This window comes from Pezoporus occidentalis, unplaced genomic scaffold, assembly GCF_034315485.1.
Source record: "Pezoporus occidentalis ecotype Australia unplaced genomic scaffold, CSIRO_AGI_Poc_V1 ctg63, whole genome shotgun sequence".
Taxonomy (NCBI): Eukaryota; Metazoa; Chordata; class Aves; order Psittaciformes; family Psittacidae; genus Pezoporus; species Pezoporus occidentalis.
In genome coordinates, this window is record NW_026915977.1 from 5,645,797 (window position 1) to 5,658,260 (window position 12,464).

The 12,464-nt window shown below is 41.1% G+C and overlaps 1 protein-coding gene across 4 annotated transcripts in view; it reads left to right on the forward strand.

The window, feature by feature from the left end:
* The window catches only part of COL4A5 (collagen type IV alpha 5 chain), a 78,020-nt gene that overhangs the window by 36,041 nt on the left and 29,515 nt on the right, over positions 1-12,464 (forward strand). For all 4 annotated transcript variants that reach the window (XR_009968813.1, XM_062640165.1, XM_062640163.1 and 1 more), the window contains exons 9-26: positions 201-281; positions 1,333-1,395; positions 1,950-1,985; positions 2,084-2,125; positions 2,234-2,326; positions 4,450-4,503; positions 4,615-4,671; positions 6,877-6,921; positions 7,017-7,070; positions 7,249-7,290; positions 7,750-7,882; positions 8,198-8,371; positions 8,959-9,042; positions 9,972-10,064; positions 10,628-10,698; positions 10,916-11,107; positions 11,516-11,684; positions 12,336-12,428. Coding sequence is in view for 3 of the 4 variants with exons in the window: in XM_062640165.1 (XP_062496149.1) it covers positions 201-281; positions 1,333-1,395; positions 1,950-1,985; positions 2,084-2,125; positions 2,234-2,326; positions 4,450-4,503; positions 4,615-4,671; positions 6,877-6,921; positions 7,017-7,070; positions 7,249-7,290; positions 7,750-7,882; positions 8,198-8,371; positions 8,959-9,042; positions 9,972-10,064; positions 10,628-10,698; positions 10,916-11,107; positions 11,516-11,684; positions 12,336-12,428 (1,576 nt within the window). In the remaining variant the exon portion in view is untranslated. The remainder of the gene's footprint in view (positions 1-200; positions 282-1,332; positions 1,396-1,949; positions 1,986-2,083; positions 2,126-2,233; positions 2,327-4,449; positions 4,504-4,614; positions 4,672-6,876; positions 6,922-7,016; positions 7,071-7,248; positions 7,291-7,749; positions 7,883-8,197; positions 8,372-8,958; positions 9,043-9,971; positions 10,065-10,627; positions 10,699-10,915; positions 11,108-11,515; positions 11,685-12,335; positions 12,429-12,464) is intronic.

Sequence of the window (12,464 nt, forward strand, 5' to 3'; positions counted from 1 at the left end):
TGATAGTTTAGCCATTTAAAGAATCCTCTCCTAAAAATAAAGCTATTCTTGGGGAATGTAGTACTGCTATTAAAGAGTACTTGCTAGGTTGTAGCATAGCTCCAGTCTCTCATAGTCTTACAAGTCACACTGTGTTCTTTAGAGTCAGAATGGTGATGAAGAAATATGCTGTTAATTAAAGTAATCTCTTTTTCTCCTAGGGTGAAGCAGGTGAAATAATTACCTCCTTGCTGCCAGGACAGAAGGGCGACCCAGGATTTCCAGGTCTTCCAGGGATACCTGTAAGTTCTGTGAAGTACTATAACGCTGTGTTCTGCCAAAAAGATAACATGAAAAGTATTTGCATTACAGGATGATTGGAACATTGGTGCTAGGGATCCATATGTTTATGTGGACAACCAGGGCTCACACTTAAAGTACCTGTAGTTTATGGCTTCAGGGAAAGTAAATGCTTTAAATGCTTCCGTACTGCTCTTCATAGTGTGACCCCCAGAGGCCAGAAAGATCCCCTAGTCAGGGAAGTGGTATCCAACAGACAGTGGTACTCATTGACTTGCTTCTCTCTTTCCGCTGCCTTGTTTCCCCTGCCTGTTCCCCCTTCCTAGGCATTCTCTCTCAGTTCTGGATTTCCCTTCCCTTCTTCACCCTGAGGTATATCGTATGTAACATCTGCCTTTCTGGGCTGTAGCCACTATTTTGGATGGTGGGAAGAGAGGGTGATGTCTCAGCTGTTCTCCTTATGCTGCACCTCCTGAGCAGTGTTTCTGTTCTCCCAGCAGTCTTCTATGAAAACAGCTAGTTACTCCAGGCCCTGTACTTCCCACTGAGCCACTCTCTGCTGCAGTGGAAGAGCAAGGGGAGCAGGCCTATTGGTCTGGACTGGACAGAAGCCAGAGACTCCCATTTCCTGGTGCAGAGAGACAACCCCCAGGCCATTCTGACCAGACTGAGCCTATTAGCATTTCTGTTCCTCTGATCTGTGCTTCCCTATTGTCTGTTTCTGGCTGGGAGGAATCACAAATACAAAGTGTTTTGTTGTTCTCTCTCAGTGCATGAAGAGAAAGAAAGTGCTAAAGTAGTTCAAAACAAACAAAAAAGCATTCCTTTATCCAAGCCAGAGAGATGTATTGATGAGAGGAGAACACTCCTAACACGATGTACCCTCCTTTAGACCTTTCCACAAGGACAGATGGGTGGGTTAGTGGTCAGCTATTTTGATTTGACGTGTATGGGGTGCCAGCTATTGGTGTTTTCTGACCGTGAATGCCTTACTGTTTGGTTTTTGTTCATAGAAGGGTGCCTCTATCATAGCCTCCTCCCCTTTCCCAACAGGGACCACCCGGTGCCATGGGAATACCAGGTCCAGTTGGCCCTCCAGGGCCCCCAGGTTTGACGGTAAGCTTCTTTAACCTGTTACCCATAAAGTGTTAAATGGGACAGTTACTTCTTTGTTTAATGTTCTCAGAGGCAGGTTGTTGAAGTGCAGAGATCTTGGTAATCAAGACTTGGTATGAAGACATCAAGAACCAAGCATTCAGCTCATCCTGGGGCTGCTACTGTGCACATTTAAATGTGATACATTTGAAACAACCCGTTCCCAGACCTTTTCCTGCTTTAAATCAGGCTGAATCTTTGTGCAGCGTCCTTGTGTGAAACCTGAGGGACAAGATTTGGCTTATTTTAGATAAGGATGATTCTTTCATTAATGCTTAATACCTTGCTGTATAATTTTATTTGACTCTTACTTAAAGGAAGAGCTCCCTTCTCATATATTTGTGAAGTTGAATAGCATGAGGAAGAGTTATCAGAGGAAGGCAAGGTGCCTTGTCAACATGGCTGTAATGCACAGGAGTCAGAGTAGCGACGTTAGTTTTGTTGGGTTTTGCCACACAGGGGCATTATAAAGTGCTTGGAAGTGACCTTTTTTTTGTTGTTTCCTTTTTTAATAGGGACCTCCTGGTCCACCAGGGCTGCCAGGACCTAAGGTATTTTCTTTCCCTTATTGATGCTGGTGGTGCACTGTTCTGTTTTTCTTGCTGTTCATTTGTAATGTCTAAGGGCTGATGAGTTATACTTTTTGCAGGGTAATATGGGTTTGAATTTCCAAGGACCCAAAGGTGAAAAAGTGAGTAGGTGATCATGATGAGATTTTTGCTTATTACATTCAAAATACTTATGCATGCCATTATGGCTTGTCTCACCTGTAACAAACTGCCATCTTCTTGCACATCAGGGTGAACAAGGTCTTCAGGGACCTCCAGGGCCACCAGGACAAATTGGAGAACAGAAGAGACCAAATGACATTGAGTTTCAGAAAGGAGATCAGGTGAGTTGCAAACTGTCCATCTGCAATGAACCTGTGATCAAGCTGAAGCCTCTGTTGCTTTGGCTCATATATACTCACATCCTGCTTACTGCAGAGGCTCTATTATTTTTCTTACCGTACTGAGTAGTACTTTTAAAGGCCTGAGTACTTTTCCTTTAATAGAAGGTGTGCCAGTCACATTACCTCAGTTACTTCCCTTGGTAAAATAGCTATTCTTAAGAAACTCTCTTAAAGGAAGTTCATAGTAACAGTAGAAGCAGTTAAAGTACTCTCTTTCCTTGGTACACCCAGACTGTGATTTTCAAAGCTGTCTGGGGATTCAGATTCCCAGTAATGAACCAGCTGTGTCATCCATTGTGAAGTCTGTCAAAAATTTTAACTCGGTTCCTTTCTTTCTTCTCTTCTACTTTTTTCTCTCCTTTTTTTTTTCTTGTCATTATTAATCACCCCAAGATCTTTCTTCTACATGGTCCGAATGAAATGCTTCCCCCATTTCTGGCCTTTTAAAAATACATCTCGAGCCAAATTATGACAGTAAGCTTAAACTGTTGGTTTGATTTGTATGGATCCTTCCTCACCCATAAATGCCAAAAAGTCATTGGGAGAGTTGCCATTTTTTAGGTTATTATGTTTCCTTCTGTACTGGGGAGCATTTCACAGTACCATCTGATTCTGGGTGCCAGTCACAGACACTGAGCAGCACCAGCAGGATCGTGGGTACCTGGATTTCCTGTTTTCTTTGAAGTTTTTGTGGTATTCTCAAATACCACCCCGAGTAATAGAAGAGTTAAGAGTGGTGAGTGACTGGTTATTTTGCAAATATCACTGTAGTAACTGAGCTTTAAATTTTAACTGTTAGTTTCCTCCATCTGTATTTGTATCGGTTTCTTCCTTTCCACCTTTCCGTCTTGAGTAGCACAGCAGAGAAGAAAGCTTTGGTACTACTGTCTAGCCGTGTTTTCATTTAGGGAAGTTCTGCCCTTCATCTTGATCAAACCATTTGTTACTCTTCCTTTCAGAGGAACATTAGGCATCACTAAGGCATTACCTAGAGCTATCCACTGATGTACATTTGCAATGCACAGTCATCTTAGAAGGGTCTCAGTCTCTGGTTTTGTCTCTGTTTTACTTGATGGTAGGACAGAAGGTAAAGAGCAGCATTATGTGTCTTTATAGTTCTAAGAAAACACAAGGTGACATTTTGACACACTGTAGTAGAAACAAAATTTCATCTGACTTTATTAGGGTCAGAGTAATTTGCCTCTGTCATCAGGGATCTCTGAAGGACTAATTATACTGGGATTGAGTTATATAAATGTACAAAATAAAAGCATTCTAACTACATTCCTTTTAAAGCACTATGACTTACAAACACTGAGTCTGAGTGCATTGCATTTGACCAACACTAACAATGATTTCAAAGCTTACATAGTTGGTCTTATTTCAACAAAGGTTATGCTCAGTAAAATCCTTCAGCATTACGCTTCTTATTTTGTGAAGTACACACAAAGTTCTGGCGTGTACCCATACCTGTGCTCTGACTGAAAATCAAGTAAAAGTCTGGGGGGCCTCCAAGAAAATAGCAGAAACTCTACACAGAAACCTATTGTGGATTCAGCAGTCAGCAGCCTTTCTTTAGGTTAACGGTGAAGAGATTTAAGAACTTGCACAAAGGTGTAACAAGAAGTACCAGAAACCGTAACTTCTTAACACTTTTCAGATGAACGCCCTATCGATCCTGATGGTCTCACAACTTCAGCAGTTACCACTAATCTAATGACTTTTGCTCATCTTATTACAGCAGGATCTGGCATTTATTTATTCTACTTTCTTTCCTGGTTTGGGTTTTTTAGTTTTCCTTCTTTTTATTATTGTATAGCAGCTGCAGGCCACCAAACCAGCTGCTGCAGTGCACGCAGGAGGCAGTTGTATCTTAGAGTGAATCATCTAAATAAACAGGATGTGCAGTTAATAAAATTTATAGATGCTCTTGAAGTTCCACACAAAGAAAGAATAAATATGATCTTTTACTGTCCATAGTACTTGGAAATTAAAGAAATTGACTGAGCTACTATGGAGTGATGGAGGCTTTAATCCTTTTTTTTCTTTGCCATGCTTGACAGGGTATTCCAGGTGATCCAGGCCCACCAGGACTTCCTGGGCCACAAGGTCCTCCTGTGAGTAGTCCTCTTTTAGTTCTTTTTTTTTTTGTTGCATCTGTATCAGAACTGTAAATTCATTCTGCACTGGCTTGTGGGCTCAGTTTAAGATGACCTTTGTGTGTCCAGGGTCTTCCCGGTGGCGTAAAAGGTGAAAAAGGTGAGCAAGGAGAACCAGGCAAAAGAGTAAGTAATCTGTTTAACCAAACGTTTATCTTTCCAATCAGTGTTATCTTTGAGAATTAAGCAAATGTTGAATTCAGGTGGGGCCATCAGCCTCTGGGTAAGAGACTTTTTTTTCCATAACCTGGCAAAATAGTGAATGATGCATCTGGTTCATGAAAGTGCTTCCAGCTATGGATCTCTCAGTACTTTTTGATCTGCTTGTAGATCTTAGTTTTGAGGGCAGGAGAAAATAATCTAAATTATGTTGCATGTGGAAACCTTCAGAGTTGTTGGACTGCTTGACTGAGGCAGCAGGGGTTTGTTTCCTTGTAGAGAGGGTTTTCTTTCAGTTTGTGATGTACTGGGCTGTCAAGCAGCACAAGATTGGTATGTATTTAAGCTGGTCTATGTAAACTCATCCTCAGTGCGTTTACTTGTGAGTCAGAAAACCAAGTCTCCGAACACTGCATTAAGACCAAGTCCATTTGTCACTCCCCAAGAAGCTACTTCAGTTTATGTGCTATCGGGATACATGATATCGGGAGGGGATAGTCAGGAAAGCTGCTGCATCTATGGGTAGCATGGGTCACTTTGTTCCTGTCTAGATTCAAATCCATCCTGGAATTGAAATTTACTTGGATATCAGAGCTCAGAAAAACTGAGGAAGATCATAGAAGTGCTAAGAAATAGGATGAAAATGACATGGCTGGACCAGCAAAGAAAAGGCAAGCTGCTACCAGCTCAAAGCATTCTGTATTTTCACTTTCCCAGCTACTGAAGCCATAGTTTCATCAGTGTAATGGGCCCCTGCGAAAACCAAGACACAAGTCTTTCTCAGGTTAATTGGACAATGTGTAAACACTGTTTAGAAACATAGTAGTAGGTTTTCCAATTAAAATAGGAAATAAATACAATGCAAACAAATCTTTGATAATCCAGACAAAATACTCCTAGTTGCTGAGATTTAGAGGAGGGCTTTGGTTTGCCTTCACTAAGGAACATAACAAATGAGGCAGATTGACAAAGCCAAAATTCTCATTGTATTTTGAGTGGGTTTGAATTGCGTTTTCCAAGTTGCTCCTCTCTGCAAAAGGAAATGGGAACTACAGAAATTTGCAGAGATCTGAAAGGAGAAAGGTCCTGAGGGGGATATAGCAGGTGCCTTTCGCCAAAGGCTTGTTTACCAACATTTTTGTTTGATTTTATTACTCTGAATTTGGGCATGTTGCATACTTCAGTTTTGCTATTGCATTACTTTAAAGCTGCCTTTTTGGGCTCCATATGATTCTGCTGGGAGTCAAACCCATTTCACATATAAAGATATCAGAATATGTAATCAAACAGCTCTGCAGACTCACATGAGATCTTAAAACTTCATGTTTGAGAATGAGAATTCATCACTAAATAAAAAGAATTCACAAATCACGTTATACTCTAATACACAGTATCTGCTGTTAGGTCTTACTATCGACTTCCCAGTGACTGAGAGCTAATCTTGGCACTGTGATGAAACTTGGTCACCTATTCTTGTCATGTTCCAGCAGGTGTCCCCCTTACATAGAGCTTCTGTAACAGTCACACTAGAGTTCTGTTGCCCAGTGAATGATCTGGAACAAAGTGGAGCTTGCACTACTTTTGTCACAGCAATGAGAAATCTGTTGTTGAATATGTGGGGTTTGGACGCGTTTTAGCAAGAATATATGGGTTTTAGAAGTCAGTGCTTTGAGCAGAATTGCACTTTATATTTTTGTTGATACTATTCTTTAGAAAATTGCATTTGGTTTAAAGGAGAGTTAAAATTCAAGCACATAAATGCTTGTATTTCATTTCAGTGGTCACATTATACCAATTTCATAATTAAATGTAATGTTCTGGTGTTTAGGGAGCTAGGATCTGTTTTCCAAATAAAGGCTTTCTCTATTGTTAAAATAAAGGGAGTTAACACAATGAATCAGCAATAGTTAACTGAAGATCATTTTGTGCTGTACTCACACAACATTTCTTTGAAACTTGCCATGTTATTGTGTTCTGGTTTTCAAAATGAACCCCTCAGTTTAAATAACTCCGTTGATTTTATTTGATCGATGTCTTTGACATGTTTGTCCCAAGGACTGCATTCTAGAGAAAGTCTGGCTTATTGAAAAATGGGAAATAAGTAACACAGTTTCCATAAGAATTCTTCACCCCTGAAGCATTTTATTTCAATGAATGTTTATGTCTTTGAAGGGAAAGCCTGGCAAAGATGGAGAACCTGGTCAGCCTGGTAGGGATGTGAGTAACTCTTACATTTCTAATCTGACTCCTTATAAGCTTTTCTTCTGATACAGAGAAGATCTGAGTGTGATTATCTTTTTATTTTCTTGAAGGGCTTACCTGGTGGGCCTGGAATAAATGGTGCTCCAGGAAGAGACGGTGAAAAGGTATGCCAGGTTTCTTGTCATTAGTGCTGTAGCAGCTTGAAAATACGTCATGACTGGGTTCAGCTGTGGCCGAGTAGTAATTGCGTTGCCTATGCTATTACAGTCTTGAGGAATACTTGCAATAACTTTCTTTTGTACTAATACACAGTATAAAAAATGCTCTTCATTCCTTTGATAGGGTGAAAAAGGTGACGTTGGTCCCCCTGGTCCTCCTGGAATTGTAAGTTGCTGATCGTTTCTTTTCTTCTTGCATTTGGTTGACAGTGTTGTTTCATCAGGGTGACTGTGGGTCCTGTCTCTGGGTATAACAGTAACAGAACCAGCAAAGATTTCGTATATTCACTAATAGAAATGATTGTTTCCTTCTTTCAAGATAGATTCTGTGCCCTAGGATTTGCTAGGTTACAAACACAAGGCTAGACACTAACCTCAGACCAGCAGAAATTGAGTCAGCTTCACTGAAGCCTGTTATAACCATGTTGGCTTGGCAGTAAAAATGCTTCCTATTGGGAAGTGCTCTTTACTGGAATTTTACCTGGTAATTCAGTGGAGCGGGAAAAGCATCTGTCATTGGTATGAGGTTCAAAGTATGTTGAACTTTTCCTCCCTCACTTCTCTTTACCATTCCAGTGACACTTTCCATGACGTGTCGTTTCACATAAACATGAAACATTTACAGGTCATTTCAAGACCAGGCATTGATGCAGCAGTGGGACCAAAAGGTAGCAAAGGATTGCCAGGACTTCCAGGAGCCAAAGGGGAGCGTGGATTCTCTGGTAGGCCTGGGCCACCTGGCTTGCCAGGTTCACCAGGTAGGAGAGCAAGCATTAAAATAACTTGTATGCTGAAATGTCTGAATGTATATTTAGTTTCACAGTCTTTTCACACTCTTTTGGATACATGGCCTGAGCAGAAACTGATGGAAGAGCTATTTAGAGCTACTTGTGAGCTTGAAGGGTGGTCCTAAACTTATGGGGTCATGAAGTTATGAGAAGCTCTGAACACTGATTGCCACTGCTGTGGTGACCAGAGGATGCTAATAATCAAGGCTTTCAAAACAGATACTAACTTAATGGTCTTAGGGGTAATTTATCCCATATCACTTGCCTGTGTTTTTTTCATCTTAGGGATCACTACTGTTGGACCTCCTGGCCCACCTGGCTTACCTGGTGAGAGAGGACAGAAGGGAGATCCAGGTTTACCTGGTATTTCTATTCCTGGGCAGCCAGGACTTGATGGACCACGAGGACCTCCAGGACCACCAGGTCCCCCAGGGCCACCTGCACCATCTGTTCCTACTGGTAAGTGATGACCACATAGATAACAAGTAAAAGAGACTGGAGAGTGAAAAGAGTGATTTTTCACAGAATTGCGGTTTCATTTCATAAATATTCTCATTTGTAGACCACAAAAAACTTTGGATGAAGCTCTTTTTTGGTATAAGGGAAGTGGGGAATGGGAGATGGAATATGAGAACTGTAGTGGAGAGGGGGTAACGTGGTTCAGGGAGGAATTTAGTGTCTAGATGTCTTTGGCAACTTAAGTCCCCTCACTGGTGATACTTCATGCACATGCTTTTAGGATATGAGGCTGAACAGCAGAATGTAGTGTACAGATGGAAGTGTGTAGGCTGTGGGAAGCAGTGGGAGGCAGTTGAGGTTGTAAAGGGGAACTGATGATTGTTTCCTTTTGAGTTTGGATTACGTTGGTGGGTTTTCATTAGCAGTCCTCTGTCTGAATTGCCAAAGTGTTTGGCCTGTGATTGTGTGGGTGTATTAGAATATTCACACAAATACTAGGAAGTGCAATTTTGTACTGAATACATGTGTTCAGTGCTGCTGTCAGTCTGTAACAAATCGATCATTAAACCTCTCCTGATTCTCCTTAGGTGAAGGGATATGTGAGCAGGGGCCACCAGGTCCTCCAGGAATTCCAGGACAACAAGGCTTTACAGGGGAGCGAGGCCAAAAAGGTGCAGTGTCCATGTCTATCTTGTTTCTTCTCTTTTTGTAAAGCTTGTTACATAATGTAAAGCCTGCATTAAATAAGGATAAACAGTATCTCTTGCCAGTAGGGTTCAGTGCAAATATTTTCTTCTGAGTAAGAAATGTGGTTTTTGGGGTGTGTAGGATAGTCCCTCACCCTCATGTTAAAGCAGAGAAATCCTCAAGTGAATGAGGCTCCAACCAATGCTAGGGCCTAGCTTGGCTCATGATTAAAGTAAAATGGAAGTTCAGATTTATGAGTACCTCCCAATTACAGAGCAGCTAAGTGCTTTATAACAGCAGTTTCCAACTCTATGTGGAAAAGTTTTATTCTTATTTCATAAATAAATTGGACATTTTTTATGGAAAGCAACATTGAAATTATAAATGCAAGATTCCTGATTTGAGTTGGTCAGTCTGCAATGTGTGTGTGTGCTTGTTTGGTAAGCAAAAGAAAGATATCTTTAACATGTATCCTTATTTCCAAAAAGACAACCTTGCAGTGAGGATGCTGATATGGGTAAGTGAGAATTTTTTCCTAGCTCAACCATGGACATCCTACATGACTTTGGGCATCTCATTTTATTTTGTACTCCTTTCAAACAGAAGCCTTTTTTCTCATGGAAATTGTAAGGGTTAATTAACCTAATGAAGTGCTTGAATACTACATTGGCAAGTGTCAGAAAAGTCTGTATGTGAAGCAAATTCCTCAGCTTCTGGAAACCATTATTTCCTCCCCCCCCCTTCTTTCTATGAAATAAGTTTAGCCTATTGTCAAATCAGTGAAACTTTCCCAGTATTTATTTTGCACTCAGAGTTTAATTAAAGTTTGGATTTTAATATATGGTTTAGAATTCTTTTAATGTTCTCTGAGATCTGGTTCGCAAGTGTGCTTTTTCTGTGCAAATCTTTTCAGGTGATCAAGGAGACACATGCTTCAATTGCATAGGGACTGGAATAACTGGGCCTCCTGGGGAGAGAGGACCACCAGGACCTCCAGGTAGTCCAGGTAAAGTTATGGTCTTCACTATTTTGCTTAATATATTCCATGAAGTCACTTTGTATCTGAGTATCTGTGTATAATGTGATGTATATAAATTCAGATGCACAGTTGGCAGCTCCAATATATAGGTGATGCTTGTCCTGTTTTGCACAGTTGGGGAGTGTAAGGAAGAGATGGTTGGATACATGTAAAACAATCACTTCTTTTCTGAAAATCCAGTCTTCCAAAATAAATTCCCTCATCAAAGACAGACTTGCAAACATTTTGTGCATCAAAAGTTTAAGGTCTGCTATAGATTTAACTGAAAGAGAGAAATTAACTTCTACTTGCTATTCCTGAAATGATAGAGGAGCTGGAGCTTTTTACAAGTGTGACATTTTTTGACATTACTGATTTAACTTAGAGTTGCAAATTTGGTTCTCAAATAACATCAAGCTCCCCCAAAAAAGCAGATTAAACCTTGCCTGGTTTTAGAACAACTTGGCTGTTATCTTATGCAAACAGCATGCTTGGTATTTACAGCTTCTACAGTTTTATCTTTTTCTTTTGTGTTTTTGTGCTCTACTCAGGTTCTCCTGGTTTTCCTGGACCAAAAGGTGAAAAGGGGCTTCCTGGATTAACTGGCCTTGTAGGGCCACCAGTAAGTGGTGGTGTTGTGTTCTGGTCTCACTTGTCTTTCATGTTTGGTAGATCTGTGCACAGTAGATGTGAATTTGTGTATAATAACTCTTTTTTGTCCATAACTAGCTTGAATGCATAATTCTTGTGCTAAACTCAGAAAAAGAGTGAAAGAACAACTGGAAAAACTGAAATGCTTATTTTTCTTTTCTATTTTTTTTTTTTTTCCTTCCCCTCAGGGATTCCCAGGGTCCCCAGGTGCTCCTGGGAGACCTGGTCCTAAAGGAGACCCAGGGGATGTCCTGACATCTCCAAGAATGAAAGGTGACAAAGGAGAACCTGGCTTCCCAGGACCTCCAGGTCTTCCTGGCATAGATGGCACTCCTGGGCGAGATGGACTGCCAGGCCTACCTGGCCCTAAAGGAGAACCTGTGAGTTCCATTTAATGATGTTTCTGGTTGGACAGATGTGTTGGGAAGTCCTGGATGCGTTTGTTATAGTGTACATAAGAGTGGCAAATGTGATGAACACAGAGTGATGATGTGCAGGTGTACTCCCTGAATCTGTCAGTGCCTCTAAAAATAAGCTGAGACTTCTCTCAAATAGTGTCAGATGGTCCCTTCTACCACTGTCTACATTTCACCTATGAGGCATGAAGAATTAAGTACCCAGGTTTAGACCTTATCCCTGCTATGTTAGTAAGATGTAGGCAGCTAGTGATCTTGAGAGCTAGAAGGATAGAAACTGCCAAACAGTTTCAAAACAGAAACAGTGAAACACTTTACTCCTTTGCTGGTAAATGTATGTTCCTCTTTCCCACCCTGCTCTTCCTTTTACAGGGCAGTGTTGCATTCAAAGGAGAAATGGGTATTCCAGGTGATCCAGGATTACCAGGTCTACCTGGAGACAAAGGGCTTCCTGGCCCTCCTGGGTTTGGTCCACAAGGTTTACCTGGTGAGAAGGGCATCCAAGGTGTGTCGGGCCGTCCAGGGCCTCCTGGAGTTCCTGGTGAGTTGGTCTCTCTGTGCTGTTGAACAAAAGCTGTAAAATCAAGTTTTGTCCTTTTGCTCCAGATAGTTCTCAGAACATAATGCTGCTTTTAAGCTTTTACCAAAGGTGTTGTAAGATCTTGTATTTATAAGCTTCCTTACTGAGGGTCATCACAGAATCATGAAGCAAGCAGAATTTGTACTCTATTACTGTAGGCATGTGAGTCATCCTTGTGCTTCTCCTTCTTGATTGACTACAGTGAAAATGCATTGTAACTACCATCTGGTTATGCCTAATAATACTGCAACTACAACAGATTTCTAAAACAAGGGTTTGCTCTGAACAAGTTTGCTTTTGTTACTTCCTTGTCAACTACTGGGATCCTGATCAAGTTGTGCTGGTGTCAGCTATGGAGAGTACTATTCACATGACAGTACCTAGGAGCAAACTAGAAGAAATAACATTTCAAGAAAACTATTTTAACATTAAATAGTGCTTCTAAGCCTGTAAGTTCTGTATGGGGCTTGAGGGTGGATAGCCTGTTGGGTAGACCATTGCTGATGTTCGTTCTTTGTCAGTTTTGGATGTGGCTAACACCTTTTTCTGCTCAAAATAAAACAGACAAGAAACTTCTCCTGAGTGATACATATTGCTTCTTTTTGGTGTTAGGTCCAAAAGGTGACCCTGGTCAGACTATTACAGAACCAGGAGTACCTGGCCCCCCTGGTCCTCCAGGAAGAAGTGGTGACCCAGGTCTTCCAGGTAAAGCAACAATTAGATGTCCAGGGAGTTCAAAGA